The following is a 16,707-nucleotide window of genomic DNA, read 5'->3' on the forward strand; positions in this document are numbered from 1 at the left end:
TGAGCAATGCCTCTCAAAGAGATCTCAGAAAACCTACAATCAATATATGGTTCATTTGCATGAAGCTAAAAAGGTTCACAGAGATATCTTGAAGACTTTAGATATTCATCAGTCCACATACTGTCTATCATTAATGGTATGGCAGCTACTCTCCACAAACGTGGGCCCTGAGCCAAGATCACTCACAGACACAACACAGAATAAGGTAAAAAGCCCACTAGACTAACAACTATGGACTTGAAGTAGGCACAGTCAGAGCTCAAACAATATGGCTGAGCGCAAGCAGTTCTGTAAGGAAGAATGGTCCGAAACTCCTCACGAAAGTTGCCTACATCTAATCCGCAGCTACAGCAAGTGCTTGCTTGTGGTTATTGCTGCCAAAGGTGGTTCATAGTTAATAGTTGATAGATAATAAATCACACTTGCAATTGTTTTTTCCACCATGACTTTGTATATTTATTGGCTGTGTTCAATAACTAGAACTGAATAGAATGCGTTTATTGTCACTGTACAAGCACACAAAATTCCTGGATGCCAGATAAGATAAATCTAACAACATGATCCATATACAAAATGGAACTACCACTACAAGACATGGCTACCAGGTATTTGGTAATATAGCATATTTTATCTTTTGGTCTGATTAGAATAGTCCGATTATGATATTCTTTTGGCGTTGTTCCTTGGGTATTAAATACATTAAAAACATTAGTAGTTGAGCAGATGTGCTGTTTTCACTCACTGGGCGTGGCAGGCTGAGGTTGGCACCGTACCAGTGGTAGAGAGCCCGCCACACCGGCTCTGGCACCGTCTCAAAGTCTCTACCAGACACCAGCTGCAAAGAGCGCTTAAGTCTTGCACCCTCCATGGTTAATGTAGGGGCCTGCAGGGGCAAAGCACAGACATCAGCATTTAAATAGGTGCAAAAATACCTTCCTACCACACTGTTGCATTGCTTTATACACGCTGAAGACTGCTAATGCTGTAAATGTAAACAAGCTGTAAAATTTGTATTTATTGTTGAAAGTCTGAATGACATATTCCTGTCACATACAAGGCTTTGTATCATTGTATAAAAGCCATTTGCTTCCTCTGAACAGATGACTTTGGATGAGAAAACAAATGTGGATGAAATGTGCTACCCTCTCTGACGCAGAGTAGCTTCAGCGCTCTCATATGTCAAACATATGACAAAGCACAGGTGTGAAGATTAAAAAGGATCCGTGCTACACAGCCATGTCCTGATTGTGGAAAGTGGCTTTTCTGATACAGCCATCAGCTTGTTATAACCGGAACTGAAACCGAAAAATGTTTTGGGTCTATAAACTCAACATTAAGAGATTTGTTATCACATAATGCAAAGGAAAGTTACAGAAGTAATCCAAACATAAAAACTGAAATCTTCTCATTTAAAATATCTATATACTGTAAATAATTTAGTCAGTATTTGTGTGCAATCTGCTTCGTTCACACAAGTGCACATTTAATTCAACTTGCTGTTCAACTTGTACTGCTCCTCAAAAATAAAGACTGGCTGACTGACATGAGCACGCATGCACGCACACACGGACGCACACACACACGCACGCACACAGAGTCATCCTTGCCTTCATGGGGTCAGTGTTGACCAGAGGCTGGTTGTCGATTGCTCCAGGTCTTTGTGCTGCCAGCTGGGAGGGGAGGTGGCCGTTGGCTCCAGAAAAACACTGATTGTTGTTGTCTGACACGTTGTGCTGACGGGCAAAACAGCTCTCTGTGGCAGAGGGAGCTACCTGGGGGCTCAGGGCTGCAGGGACACAGGGGAAGAGGGAGGGGCAGACGCAGACACACACCAACACATGGGGGAACCATAACAACACATTAGTATGTAGTATGAAATTTAGGCAGTCATCAGGCTGCGATGCTTTACCTAAAACAGTACCGACTGCTGCAGGAATAGACCGACATCCCTTTAAAAAAGTGGTTCCATTTTTGTTGTAACGGGACATTTACAGTATTAGTTATACTAATGTGAAGTGCAATGACTGACCAGTCTCTGTAGCCTCTGACGCACTGGAAACAGCATCAGGTGACCTCTCCTCTGTGGGGCTGACGAGGCTAAAGGTTCCCAGTCCTCCCAGTCGGTCAGGTGGAACGGGCTCTACAGTGGCTGTGGCCATTGGAGTTCGCAGTGAGCTCAGGATGGATGGCTGGTCGACCACAATCCCCTTCTGCTCCTGGACAGGAAGACAACAGGGACTGCCCTGTCATTGTTTAAAGTGATATCGTACATTAAAAGGACCATTCCAGTAAATCCCGTGTTCTTCCAATGTTTTAGTATATTACCGAATCAACTTAAAGATACTTGAAACTTGCTCTGCATAGGTAGTGCACTGTAATGCAACACACGGCCGTGCTGGTTTTTGTTAAAGTTACTTAATTTAAGAGATTCACTCATATTAAAGTCAGGGAGTGATCTGTGTGTTTGTCCTGGTGGTGCATTTACATGTTGAAGTGAAGATCTGACAACTGAGTTTCTTCATTCAGCTGTCACATAGTATTCTATTCAGAAGCTAAGACAGTTCCTATAACTTCACACTATGTAAAGCCATTGTTGTAGTGGATCAGTTCGAGCCCAAGTCCACCGAGGAAGAATTGGTGCTTCGACAGCCAAGAGTTAAGAAGGGAGGACTGCTACATCACTCGATGGACCAGAATGGTGTGCTCAGGAACAAACAGCAGGTGGTGTTGGTTTAACACACACACCCAGCTATACAGTCAATAACAGAAGGTTTTTGTCATTAGAGAGATGAACTTGCCACAAATAAGATGTCGTCTCATTTACCTGAAGGGTCTGAGTGTCATGACATGAATATATACACACAATTATACACACACCTCTGTAAAAATCTGTAGATGTGTGTTTATTTGCTAAGTATCACTGAAAGAGATGCAAAACAATGAATTGCTTAATTCGTTCACAGCTGCCATTAAAAGATATAAAAGTTGTTTTATTGGAGCACAGTGGGGCAATTTGTGACATCTGGATTTATAGCTACTATGTATATATCCACATGCTGGGATTTTCCTGCCTTGTCACACCCCCTCAGGTTGGGGTTTCCCTGGGTGAACAATGTTTAAAAACCCAATTTTTTTCCCCAGCAAACCAGTTATAGTGTGGCCATCCCCATTTGTGAGCTCACTCGAGATGATACCCTGTCTAACAAACGTGTTATTTACCTTATAACTGATAGGCATCAGCCATCGCATCACGTGCTACAACAGTATGGGTCTGCTGGTGAAAACGTTTATGGTATTACAGTATGATGTGAACACATGACAAACGCAGTCCTCTGTTTAGCAGCTGAAATCCTATTTTAAGCAAACATATGGTAAAAATATTTTTCTTTCCTAATTAAAGCTATGGTTTCCTTACGGAGTGCTGTCAATCAAAGAGGCAGTAAAGATGTCTCTGCCCCACAACGAGTGGTTTCTTAAAGTAGAGCATCTACAGACGGGTGAAAGAAGGCCAGTTCCTTACTGTGCTGTGATGGCTATCAAACAAATAATGCTAATGTTACTGGCACCAACGACTTCAAGGATACAGATTATGCTCAAGCCCTGATGTAACTCAGACTTGCTTCTTATTATACTTCACAGCAAATCAACATTTGTTATTTTATATAAAGGTATGACTTTATATAGTAACTTCTCTTCAATATCATAGACAGTGCATACAGAAAAGAATAAGCCACTTTCAAAACCTTTACATTTCGTTGTTTCACAGCCTGACATGGACACACACACAAACACACACACTCCTTCTCTACCAACATTGCACACAGGGACTGAAATCTCGAACTTTTCTGGCCTTTACCCGGAGGCGATGTATGTGAGAATGTCTAAGTAAGATTGTCCAGAGATTACCTGGACTTTGTCCTGCGAGCCCGGTAGTACAAAGTATGAATTAAGTGAGTGAGCCTGTGTGTGGACAGAGCACTCTGCTCTGATGGGCGTGTTGAAGCCCGTTTCTCTTAGGTGACTGCTATTGCGTCTTCGCCTAAGTTTTTCTGCATTTCAATTCCTGCTTCCTCTGTGCACCGAGCCCTTACTGAAATCAAACATAGTTTCTCCTTTGAGGATGCTTCAGACAATCTCTCATTGTGTGTAATGAAAACTCTAGACAATGTCTGGACCGGGTTCTCTGGACACTGTCTGGAGTTCGTAAGTGAAATAGGCTCTAGATTGAGCAATTTGTACCCACTGTTCTTTACAGCAGTGATCAAGCTCAGTTCAACTGGATGGCGACTGTGGGTGGACTGCAATCTTCAGGTATTTCCAGATATTTCCACTAGAATTCTAGTTTGGCTCTGACTGTCACCATTTTCTCCTTTAGCCACTGTATTAGTCACTTTGTCGGTGTGCTTCTGCTCACTGCTTCTTCCCATCTTCAGTTTTTAGGCAGAGGGGAGCAGCTTTTCCTCTGCCCCATCCTTTTTTCATTTTCATCCTGACACAGGTACTTCTGTCCCTCCTGAAGAGAAACATCTCTATGACAGGTTGCTCAACCTGCATGGTGGAATTGGCTGTTCAGACATTAAGGTATGGTGGTCTTTGGATGATGACTTGTATTGTCTTTCCACCAGATGTATCTTTTTCTGGCAGTAGCTTTCTCCCACACAATGCAGATGCAGCAATGCAGCAACACAAAATGTAAGTGCAAGTAGTTTGAGTTTTGAAAGATTTCACTTACTTAATGGAGTCAAGCAAATTATGCAACATTAATCATCCTCCTGAGGAAAAGTTGCAGAGCAGAGATTATGAGCTAGAGCTGTGAAACGGCTACTGGGAGCTACTGCCAACTTAAGGTGGAATGTTTTCTTAGCCGTCACACAATGTGAGTTCATGTTGTCAATCACGTTTCATTTTAGTGCTGCTCTTCCATGACGAATGCTTTACTGATAACTGGATCTTCAAGAACTTTGAATTTTGCAAAGCCCTAGTTGCGCCTGACTGAGTTTAAGTGTTTCTCTACGAGTTTGTGTGTGTTTGTTAGTGTGTGTGTTCAAAACCAGCTTTAACCGCGGTATCAGGTAAATTGCTTTACCAAAGCTGTAATTTTCTGCACAGTTCCACTTCTTTAACTTGACTTACGTATTTGACATAGTCCTTCCACTGCTGCCACCACAGCATGGAGATGAGGAACCAGTTCTGACCTTGCTGCAGCCCATGTCTGCTCTCCCTCTCCAACCAACCCCTACACAAACACGGAAACGCAGATCCATGAGCCAAATTTAATTAGGTGCAACAGTATCTTTCACAGGTACCTTCATACTGAGGACATGTACACACCTGATAATTTGTCCCTCCTCTTCAGGAGTAGCAGGCCTGAGCCCCAGGACTATGTGGCAGACCTGGACAAACACAGAATGCCAAAGCCCATAATTAATCATGCATTTAAAAGGGAACATCAGCCAACGTTTTACAGTTGTGCGGGAGTACTGACCTGGAACAGCAGGTTGAGAAACTCATTGGCCAAGGCGCTCTTCACACTCCAGATCTGGTAGTCCTCCAGTGTCAGGTGTCCCAGCTAGTGAGGAGTGAGTCAACACAAAGATCTGGATATTCAGGATAACTACTACGTGACCTTGAAAAGGTCAGAAAAATATCTATTCATATCCTATTGTTATTGTGAGTGAAAACAGCTTAGAGGTAAGACAAGGCGGCTAGAGACTGTAAGGTTGCTCTGAGATGAACTGGACACATCCTAGTCATTATATTCTACAAAAATGTGAAACAGTTTGAAGCTGGAGTTGAGTGAGAAGTGGTACTGATTTCCTCTAAATCAACGTTATCAAGTATATTACATCATGCAGAAGAAGTCAGAAGATGACATGAAAGACTGCCACCAGAAATCATGTCTCACCTTGGTTGTGTCATGCATTTCTAGGATCCCCTCGACTATGTCTGACATGTTACTGTGCAGTTCCTGCAACGTAACAAACTATGTTAGCATGAAGTGAACACCCAGCTTCGTGTCCTTGCTACTGCTGCTGTAAAAAAGATCACAGATCATTTGGCTTTGTTTATATCACTATACGCACCAAATACAATTGTGGCAATAACAGCTGAAAGGAGTGAATGTGTGCAGTTCTTTAGTCAGAATGAACTTGAGTTGGCAGAAACTCGATTAGCTGGTGCAAAACCTGATGATCTACGTTACCCAACTACACTATGTACTCCCAGACCTGAATATTCCCACCACCATGTTTGACTGTTGTAGCATTCTCTCGTCTGTTTCTCACCTTACATACACGCTTCTGTTACTGTCACATTTTCCATTTTTGACTCATCAGCAGACTTTTTCTCAGTGATACTACTACTACTACTACTACTTTGCACGTGAAAAAACAAGAAAAGACATAAAGCAGCAAAATTCTGTGTATAATGGTGAGGACAACAGAGACTGCAGAGCCTACATAGAGACGAAGCTCATTAAAATCACTTCGTCAAATAAAGCTAAATTCAGTTAAAGCTGAACTTGATGTAGGTCTTCCTCAGTTGTGAGGTCAGCAGTCCCTGATATCAGTTGTAAATATTAAACCTGTTTTAAAAGAAATCTGGCAGAGACTGGGTCTTAAGACTAAAGACTAGAATCTTTGCGCTGCACACATGCTGATTTTCTCTGCCAACTCTTGAGCCAGACTAGCATCAACTAGGTCTAACCAGTTTTCACGACTAAATAACAAAAATAACTGGCTGTTCGGTTGTTAAGTGTGTGTTGGCTTTAAGGTGCCTGACATAATGCCAGTGTCACAGGTTCGAATCCACCTAAAGACCTTTGCTACTTGTCACATCACATATCTCCCCTTAGTTTTTTAAAAAGAGAGACCGGAACTGCCCCAAAACAAATGGATAAAATGTACATTTGTGTCACAAAACGTTTGCACACGGTAAAAGGGTTTGAATACTTTCTGAAGCAGCTGCAAGTATAATAATTTCAATGTAAACTTACAGGGATAGTGTCTGTGCGATTGTCCTTCCAAACCTCCAGCAAGGCCTCCACCATTTCATGGAGTTCATCTCGAGACAGAATCCCATCCCGGTCCACATCAAACACTTTGAAGCAAACTGACAAAAAAAATAAAGCAATGTAGTGATGAACTGCAAATATGTTTATAACACCACGACAAAAAACATTTTTTAAACTTACTCCATTCTGTTCAGTCAGGAGAAGTGTGGGAAATGCAACATGGAATTTCAAGGACTCATTAAAATTTGAGAATTGTATTGTGTGCTAATGACCTACAGAACCAATTAGCACTTTTCAGAATCCACCTAAACTCCAGATAATAGCTATTAAGAAGAAACGGCACACATCTTACAATAAAAAGGCTGGGTATAATTATGCCAAGCCTTTGGGATTTATTTATCACTGAGGATTCAAAACCACACCAGGGCTTACATTTCTGCCTTTCAGCGATGGGTCCTCTGCAGCATGCGGAGAGTCCACAAGAGATCTCTTTAAAGTCGATGTGATTGTCCCGATTCTCATCAAAGGCATGAAACAAGCCTGCAAAAGAAGATCAATAATGCAGACATTTTATACAAAAGTCTTTGAAGAGGGTTGTATTTATTATTGAGGTTGTGAACTAAAAATAAGGACTCCTGTAACAAAAAAAAAAAAAAAAAAGAGAAAATGAATAAATATTATCCTACCTTCACTCAGTGAGGCATGGATGGGAGGAGAGACCAGCGGAACAAAGGTTTCCAAGTCAAAACGCCCAGTTCTGGACTGGGCTTTCAGAAGCCAATACCGCTTTTCCAAGTCTATAATATCCGACTCCTCCACTGCAGGAAAGACCAAGAAATAGGAAGGATGGAGAATTTAGAAAGAGGGAAAGAAACTATGTTAACGTGGTCTCTTGACATATTTGCTTATAGATTGGGGTGTGTGTATTAGCTAGGAAACACCACAGACAGGACCTGCTGAACCTGTCATTACAATGAGGTCTTTGTCAAAGATGATAAACTCTTATACTTGCCACTTTTTCCTGCCTCTGACACATCAACTTAAGACCTGACTGTTCATTTACTGCCTTCTATATCCCCCTTTTGACGGGTGTCATTGCAATGGCACAATCAATGTTATTCATCTGTCAGTGGTTTGAATGTTGTGGCTGATTGGTGTATACTACATAAATGTAGCTAGTGAGGGGTAGCAGCGTATTTGTGAACTTTATGCAGTTTGAATAACTTGGTAGGTTAACAAAATTATATCAAAGCTGGTTAACAGATTATATATACACACCTACATAATTAAGAAGTGAATTATGTGAAGTGAAGTACACCTTCATACATACATATCCTCACACACCTATAATGACTTTTTTTGTGGATGACTGCTGGGTGAAGCACAAGGTTTGAACTGTTGGTTGGCTGATATATTGTTTTCCAAAAAGAAACGCAGTTTTAACAGCTAAAAGTCAAAGTTAAAACCATGAGCAGAGCCATTTCTTGTTTGAATGATCAATGTCAAGCGCCAAGAGTCTTAGACACTCTGGAAAACTGGATCATCTGATAGCATTGTGCTATGTTCTAGGTTGTGAAAAGGTATCAATGTGCCATAAAAAACTGAAATTCTTAATCTTATATCCATCTTTTGGTTTTAAAGATACAGAATGTCACGTTTACATTTTTCATAGCAATATGCTCCATAACTGATCTTAATAGCCTTCTACATAGATCAATGAATCTGATCAATTTCAAATTTGTTTGCTTTGCCTTGTTATCTCTATGTGTAATTTAAGCAAGTGCATTTCAGGAACCAGCTACTGTATGTGGGACACACACACACACACGCAGTAACAAAGTGTATATAAATGCACAACTTGAAAGTTAAATGGTTCACTCAAGTGAACGACTCTGTCCTGTCCTGTTAACTACAGCATTGCCTTGTTGTGGCCCAGTGAGGAGCAGAGTAAACATGCTAGCACCCATGATACCACAGCAACCCAAGGTTCAGTTATGTAATTGACTCCGGGTGAAACCGAACTTGACTAAACTTGTAATGAAGTTATACGGAACAGACCAATATAGTATGTGAAGCTCTGCCAGGGTCAATAAAGCAGCGTCCCCAGTTCAGCATGTTAATCCACAGCTTAAGGTAATAGGATTGAGCAGCTATCCAGTCAGCCTTTGGCGAGGACCCAATACATAGGATAGATGTCCGAAAAACAATAACAAATTAAATGGCAATTAATTAATGGTAGATATCCACTGTGGCTATTTCAGGTGGGAAATTAGTTCAAAGCTTCTCTTAGGAGCGATTGGTAATTTTGGGCGATGAGATGATGCTGGCTGTGGCCAGTTGCTGGTGAGGCAGAACCTGTACAATGTACTGAGCCCTTCTCTGGATTCTGATTCCTTGTGGGCCGGAGGTAAACATCAGGGCAACTAACCTCAGCCTGATAAGCGCTCAGTCACCTTTTTTCTGACATTATTCAAGTGTTTCCTGGCCCAGACATCTTAACTTAAACAGACTAACATCAAGCATGGGGTATGAAATAAATCATTTAGAACCTGAAGTGGACTATATAGAGATGGCATGGAGGAAATAATATGAAACGGATAAATTATTGAGGACTATGGACTAAGGCAGAGAGCAAGCACTAGATACTTTCCCCTTCTGTGTCAAAAGCTTAGCTGCGCATTGCTAAGCCAACAAAAACACACAACGGTCCTACAGAACAACTAAGGCTAAAAAGAACATTTATCAAGACCTAAATATGATACTAGACAAGAAAAACAAATCCTTGTGTTTGTCATGCTGAATATATCTTGTTGTAGCAGTGTCAGCACCTGATTGCTCATTTCATTATCCTGATAATAGCTCAACTCCTGTACATTGATCTGCTAGATACCCAGGATCAATCCTGTTGAGGTCAAATCAATGCGATTTGTTTTTGGGACAAAAACTTTTTAGTGATGGCATAGTAATATTTGAATCTGGCGGAAACAGAAGCCAAGCACAGCATCAGAACTATTCAGCCTCTGATCTGTAAGTAAAGGTTTCTCTTAAAACCAGTAATGATGTAATATAGTGCTATAGCAGAAGCCATTCAAGGACTTATATGTAAGGCATGGAAAAAAAGCAAAGACACATTTTTATGTCAGAAATTATCTGGTAAAAAAAGAAAGCACAGAGAGTGTATCCCCCCCCCCCCACACACAAAAAAAAACATAAATTAAAAAACAATTAGTGCAAATTTAAGTTGTTACCCAGAAAATCTGACAAAGTAAATTATATGTTTTTTAATTTTATTAATTTTATCTTTAAACCTAGAAAAAAAAACTAGTTCGATTAGGTGTTTTTTCCTTCTAATACCAATTAAACGGTTTGACAAGATAAGAGCAACTGAAGAAGGCCTTAACCTATTCCAACATTGCCAACCACAAAGTATCTCACATTTTTGAGTAGTATCAGCCCAAGTTTGTTAATTTACAGCTTGTGTCTCTACGGCAGGTGCCCAAATGGCCTGATACCCACCTAAAGGTGCAACTCTCTCCGAGTGGCAGCAAAGATACCATACCATTATCCATGGAACATCCTTAGAGAGGTGCTGCCACAGCCAGCATGGTGTGTAGTAAACGCTCTGCAACTGCCGCAATCAAAAGCTACGTCATCCTGTTTGAAAAGCTGTTATTCCCAGAGATTTCTCTTTGGATAATATTGTGACAGAGTCTAAGGCCAGCAGGTTAGCAGATGATGCGCTGTGATAAGCTCTACCATGAGTCAAGCTTTATGTTCTTGTTCTGGAAAGAGTTGTGAACTAGGTCTTTGTTAGTCACTCTCTCTCATCCACACTCACACTTAAGAGGATAAGCTGGGAGCAGGCAGATTAAAGGCAGCTTCCAGGATCTCTGAACAAGACAGGCTTTTTCCAACCCTCTGTGCTTGCACTAAAGCCTGGGTACATTTACTAAGGCCTGTAACTTTAACTGTTTTTGTTGTCCAGTGGTGACTTTAAAATATGTAATGTATATGTATAATTCAAATACTGAGTGAAAAGTTTAAGACTTTCTGTAGCATAAAGATGTAAATGTTGACAGATTAAAATACAGCATCTTCCTGACACACAACAGTCAAACAAAACAGCAAAGACTGCGCAAGACAAAGTTCACAAATATTTCTTAACTGAAGTAAAATATCTAACAACAGGGTTATGCATCATATTCGAATATGATGAATTTGCTTTTTGAAACTGATGGAGAGGAATCAAATTTTATAATGAAACTGAAGAAAAAATATATTTATTGTTGATTGGTCATGATACAGCTAATATCTGCAGTATAACTGCCATATGGGTTTTTTTGAAAAATATTTGCTCATTTGAATTAAAATTTTCAAAACTAAAGCAATTGGTCAAAAACACTGACAGGGGTTTAAAAATAACAGTAATGCAGAACAATGGTAAAGATAACTTTGTCACAACTGTTTTTTAAACTTGCTGCTGGTATCAAATTCAAAGTGAGCACATTTTTAAAAAAAATCCTCTCTTTGTACCATTTATCAATCAAATCAAAAATACGTTTCACATGATTTGCAAATGATTGAATTCTCTTTTTACGTGCATGGTACACAGCATCCTAAAGTTCCCAAACTTATTTTACCTCACTACTTTTTACAGTAGAATCTTACAGTTCATCACTACAAAACTGCCAAAATGAAGCCAGGCTGTGCAGCTTAGTCTATCAGCTGCCCCTTTGGTCCATTACTGCCATTTTTATCTTATCATCATCACCCACAGGTTCTACACTGGAGCAATTGTATGGTCACTTTCTGCCCTGTTTGGACCCATCAACAGCAATTAATGTTGTTTTGCAGTAACTTGCTGTATTGTAGGATCAAATTAAGTATTTCTAATAACAGCATGTTTAACAGATTAATTAGGCAATTTTGTATGTAATTTACAATTTCTGTTTTACTTGCTTTTTCCAGATTTTTAGGTCATTTAATTAGAATAATTAATCAATAATAACCAGCCTGGAGGTCAAATTATTTGTGGAGCAGCTCAATATGATCCAGTGTTTCATACCATAATTAAGATCAAGCAAGAACAACACAACCCACTGAGATATTTCATGTCTGGCAGCTGAACCTGTCAGTATTTGCAATACAAATGTTCACATTTAGAAGTGCAGTCAGTCTGTCTAAGTGTCTAAGAGAGGAACAGGATAGAGAGATGAGAGAAAGCTGCGTGGGAATAATGAAGGCACTAACTGGAACCGACGAGGAAAAAAGCAGGTTAGGGAAAAACCAACAACACGTAGCTGCCTAATATGATCTTTAACAACTGTTCTGAGGCATTCATGTTATTCCCTGAGTCCCACTGCCTCTACACAGGAAGCATCCGGAGGGGGGAAGATGCAGCACGGAAACTAGTGTTAAACATTACTAACACATGGCAGATTCAACACTTAGACTGCAGCTTCACTAATCCATTAAAGAGTCTAACTTAACTTTTCAAATCCTGGCACTGGATTCAGGACCAGTCAACTACTCTGCTTGTACATTAAATTGTTAAAGACTGGCCAGATATGGATAAAGATGCTGGTAATCTTTGATGAAAACCAAAGAACCTACTGTCATCTGTGAAATAACTTGACAAAATCTATTTTAAACAACAAGCAAACAGCTGAGTGACCCCTTTTTCTCTAATTCAAACCCACTAAATGACTGATTGAATTCACAGGAACCAGTTTATTTAGCTTGGTGAAGGATCTGAGTTATCCTGGTTTGCTTGAAATATGTATATTTCAAAAAAATCTGTCTGCGCCATTTTCATTTGTTTTATTATTAAAACTGTTTTTTTTAATGTTAAAAGCAAAATAGGATTTTCACGCCTTTGTCAGTTTCAAGTTTGTTCAAGAAGATTTCATCTTTAGTGGAAGTACAAACAATTTTGGCCATGAAAATGTATATTACGCATACACAACACGAGCCATTATAATACACATGTGCCAAGAAATGACTAGTGACTGGCCTTATGTTGATTTTAGGAATTTAGAGGATAAAAGGATTTCACAACAAATGAAAAGGCGACAAGTATTAACAGCAACAAGTAAACACATTTGCCTTCAGTACAAGGACACACAACTTACAATGTGTGACACCAGCGAGGGTCTGGTAGAAAGTGGGTGTGTCGCTGTCATCGGTGAGCGTGACACACACTCCTCCAGACAGAAGCCATCTGGACAAAGTGAAGGCCTCCTTGTTCTGCAGGAGCCAGTTCCTGAAGCGCTCGTAGTTCACCTTGTCACCCTGGAAACAACACATCAACACATTTGGGTTATTAGTCTGTCAAAAGCAGGAAATGGTCTTTATGCATCACCATTATCATACTGCATCATCTTCTCCTGAGGGTTGGCTGGACCAGACTTTCAAAAAAGATGGCCACCGAAGCTGAAGTTGATTCATTTGTTAGTGACGCTTAAAATGATCAAAAAATAATTGACAGATTCATCATAAGACTGAAGCTAGTTACTAAAAATAATTGCACAAGCACAAAAAAAAAAAAAAAAAAAGCTGTGTGAACATGTAGAAACTGTAAATCAATAATCAGAAAGTGTCCCACTATGAATACATGTTAAAAGTCATTAAAAGGGAACTCAGCATGATGCATAAAAATCCTTCCCACTGTTGGGATTCCTGTTGTATCACAGGTCCAGAGAGACCTCAGTAGGTACCAGCTGACAGACTACCTGATACCTGATACCTTTTGACTCAGCAGTGATGCTAAAATGTGATGATTAATGACAAACTAAGCTTCTTATGGATATTGTAAAACAATGATTCCAAACTAAACTGAAAAATAGACACCTGAACTCTAAGCAGTTTTCACAAGGATTCAGAAACAGGTATAAACTATTCTCAAACTGAAATACACAGTATTTATGTGCATTTGGCACTTCTCTACAATTCAACAAACAGATTTGATATCTGTCCGTGAGGTCAATCCCTTGTGTGTTTTTTTAGAATTTCTAAAGTAACTTTACTGCTGCAGAATGCAACCACAAGGGGGTTCAAGCCAGTGTCTTCTTGTGCCAGTCCCAAGTCTGGATACATGTAGAGGGTTGTGGCAGTAGGGGCATCCGATGTAAAACACATGCCAAATTAAAAATGTGAATCGTGACAATGACTTTCATACCAGATCGGTTAGGGCCCGGGTTAACAACGACCGCCACCGGTGCGTGGACCTACAGGGGACCGGTGGAAATTGGACTACTGTTGGTCGAAGACGAAAAAGAAGAGGAGGAAGGCGTGATCGTAGGCAGAGAGAGAAGAGGAAAGCTAAGAATGTAGGACTGACAGTAGGGACTTTGAATGTTGGTACTATGACAGGGAAGGACAGAGAGTTGATTGACATGATGCAGAGAAGGAAGGTGGACATACTGTGTGTCCAGGAGACCAGGTGGAAAGGTAGCAAGGCTAGAAGCTTAGGAGCAGGGTTCAAGTTGTTCTACCATGGGTCAGATAGGAAGAGAAATGGAGTAGGAGTTATCCTGAAAGAGGAGGTGGTGAGGAATGTTCTAGAGGTGAAAAGAGTATCAGGCAGGTTGATGAGTCTGAAGCTGGAAATTGAAGGGGTGATGTTCAATGTTGTGAGTGGTTATGCTCCACAGGTAGGATGTGAGTTACAAGAGAAGGAGAAATTCTGGAGTGAGTTAGATGAAGTGAAGTATCTCCAGAGGTGAGAGAGTGGTGATTGGTGCAGATTTCAATGGGCATGTATGTGAAGGGAACAGAGCTGATGAGACTGTTATGGGCAGGTTTGGTCTTCAGGACAGGAATGCAGAAGGTCAGATGGTGGAAGACTTTGCAAAGAGGATGGAAATGGCTGTAGTAAAAACTTTCTTTCAGAAGAGGCAGGAACATAGGGTGACAGACTCTGGGTGGTCTGCAGGTGCTTCCAGATGACTGGACCACTACAGCTAATGTGATCATGGAGACAGGTAGGAGGGTACTCGGTGTGTCATCTGGAAAGTGGACACGGAGACTTGGTGGTGGAACGAGGAAGTTCAGGAGTGTATACAGGGAAAGAGTTGGGACACTGAGGGGACTGAAGAGAGTAGACAGGAGTACAGGGAGATACAGTGTAAGGTGAAGGTAGAGGTAGCAAAGGCCAAACACAGAGCATATGAGGACTTGTATGTTAGGTTGGACACTAAAGAGGGAGAGGTGGATTTGTACAGGTTGGCCAGACAAAGAGATAGAGATGGGAAGGATGTGCAGCAGGTTAGTGTGATTAAAGATAAGAATGGAAATGTATTGACAGGTGCCAGGAGTGTGATGGGAAGATGGAAGGAGAACTTTGAAGAGTTGATGAATGAGGAAAATAAAAGGGAACAAAGAGTAGAAGAGGTGACTGGTGTGGAGCAGGAAGTAGCAAAGATTAGTAAGAGTGAAGTGAGGAGGGCGTTGAAGAGGATGAAGAGCGGAAAGGCAGTTGGTCCTGCTGAAATACCTGTGGAGGTATGGAAGTGTCTAGGAGAGGTGGCAGTAGAGTTTCTGACTAGTTTGTTCAACAAGATCTTGGAGAGTGAGAGGATGCTGAGGACTGGAGGAGAAGTGTACTGGTACCAATTTTTAAGAACAAGGGAGATGAGCAGAGCTGTGGCAACTACAGAGGAATAAAGCTGATGAGCCAAACAGTTGTGGGAAAGAGTAGTGGAAGCTCGGCTAAGGGCAGAGGTGAACATTTGTGAGCAGCAATATGGTTTCATGCCTAGAAAGAATCAGAGGCAGAGAGAGGAGCTGTGGTATTGTATGAGGACGTCTGGAGTGGCAGAGAAGTATGTTAGATTGGTGCAGGACATGTATGAGAGACCGTGGTGAGGTGCTGTAGGTGTGACAGAGGAGTTCAAGGTGGAGGTGGGTCTGCATCAAGGATCAGCTCTGAGCCCCTTCTTGTTTGCTCTGGTGATGGACAGTGACAGATGAGGTTAGACAGGAATCTCCATGGACTATGATGTTTGCAGATGACATTGTGATTTGTAGTGAGAGCAGGGAGCAGGTGGAGGAAAGTCTAGAGAGGTGGAGGTCTGCTCTGGAAAACAGAGGAATGAAGCTTAGCCGCAGCAAGACAGAATACATGTGTGTCAATGAGAGGGACCCAGGTGGAACAGTGAGGTTACAGGGAGCAGAGGTGAAGAAGGTGCAGGACTTTAAGTACTTAGGGTCAACGGTTCAGAGCAACGGTGAGTGTGGAAAAGAGGTGAAGAGGCAAGTGCAGGCAGGTTGGAACGGGTGGAGAAAAGTGTCAGGTGTGTTGTGTGATAAAAGTATCAGCAAGAATGAAAGGAAAGATGTTCAAGATGGTGGTGAGACCAGAGATGTTGTTCGGCTTAGAGACAGTGGCACTGAAGAAAAGACAGGAGGCAGAGCTGGAGGTAGCAGAGCTTAAGATGTTGAGGTTCTCTTTGGGAGGGACGAGGATGGACAGGATCAGGAATGAGTACATCAGAGGGACAGATCATGTTAGATGTGTTGGAGATAAAGTCAGAGAGGACAGATTGAGGTGGTTTGGACATGTTCAGAGGAGAAACTGTGAATATATCGGTAGAAGGACGCTGAGGTTGGAGCTGCCAGGCAGGAGGTCTAGAGGAAGAGCAAAGAGGAGATTTATGGATGTAGTGTAGAGGACATGAAGTTAGTTGGTGTGAGAG

General features: G+C 41.2%; 1 protein-coding gene across 4 annotated transcripts in view; it reads right to left on the reverse strand.

The window, feature by feature from the left end:
- Nucleotides 1-16,707, reverse strand: part of usp32 (ubiquitin specific peptidase 32) — a 61,955-nt gene that overhangs the window by 21,395 nt on the left and 23,853 nt on the right. For 2 of the 4 annotated variants that reach the window (XM_067506943.1, XM_067506945.1), the window contains exons 5-15: nucleotides 13,144-13,303; nucleotides 7,699-7,830; nucleotides 7,445-7,552; nucleotides 6,995-7,110; nucleotides 5,906-5,968; nucleotides 5,486-5,569; nucleotides 5,332-5,393; nucleotides 5,134-5,236; nucleotides 2,030-2,216; nucleotides 1,608-1,786; nucleotides 743-883 (exon numbers count right to left, since the gene is read on the reverse strand). In XM_067506943.1, coding sequence (XP_067363044.1) covers nucleotides 743-883; nucleotides 1,608-1,786; nucleotides 2,030-2,216; nucleotides 5,134-5,236; nucleotides 5,332-5,393; nucleotides 5,486-5,569; nucleotides 5,906-5,968; nucleotides 6,995-7,110; nucleotides 7,445-7,552; nucleotides 7,699-7,830; nucleotides 13,144-13,303 — 1,335 coding nt within the window. Of the gene's footprint in view, nucleotides 1-742; nucleotides 884-1,607; nucleotides 1,787-2,029; nucleotides 2,244-5,133; nucleotides 5,237-5,331; nucleotides 5,394-5,485; nucleotides 5,570-5,905; nucleotides 5,969-6,994; nucleotides 7,111-7,444; nucleotides 7,553-7,698; nucleotides 7,831-13,143; nucleotides 13,304-16,707 lie in introns of all 4 variants that reach the window. The other 2 variants (XM_067506942.1, XM_067506944.1) reach the window with 1 other exon arrangement.

The sequence above is a fragment of the Channa argus genome, chromosome 6 (assembly GCF_033026475.1).
Source record: "Channa argus isolate prfri chromosome 6, Channa argus male v1.0, whole genome shotgun sequence".
NCBI classification, from domain to species: domain Eukaryota; kingdom Metazoa; phylum Chordata; class Actinopteri; order Anabantiformes; family Channidae; genus Channa; species Channa argus.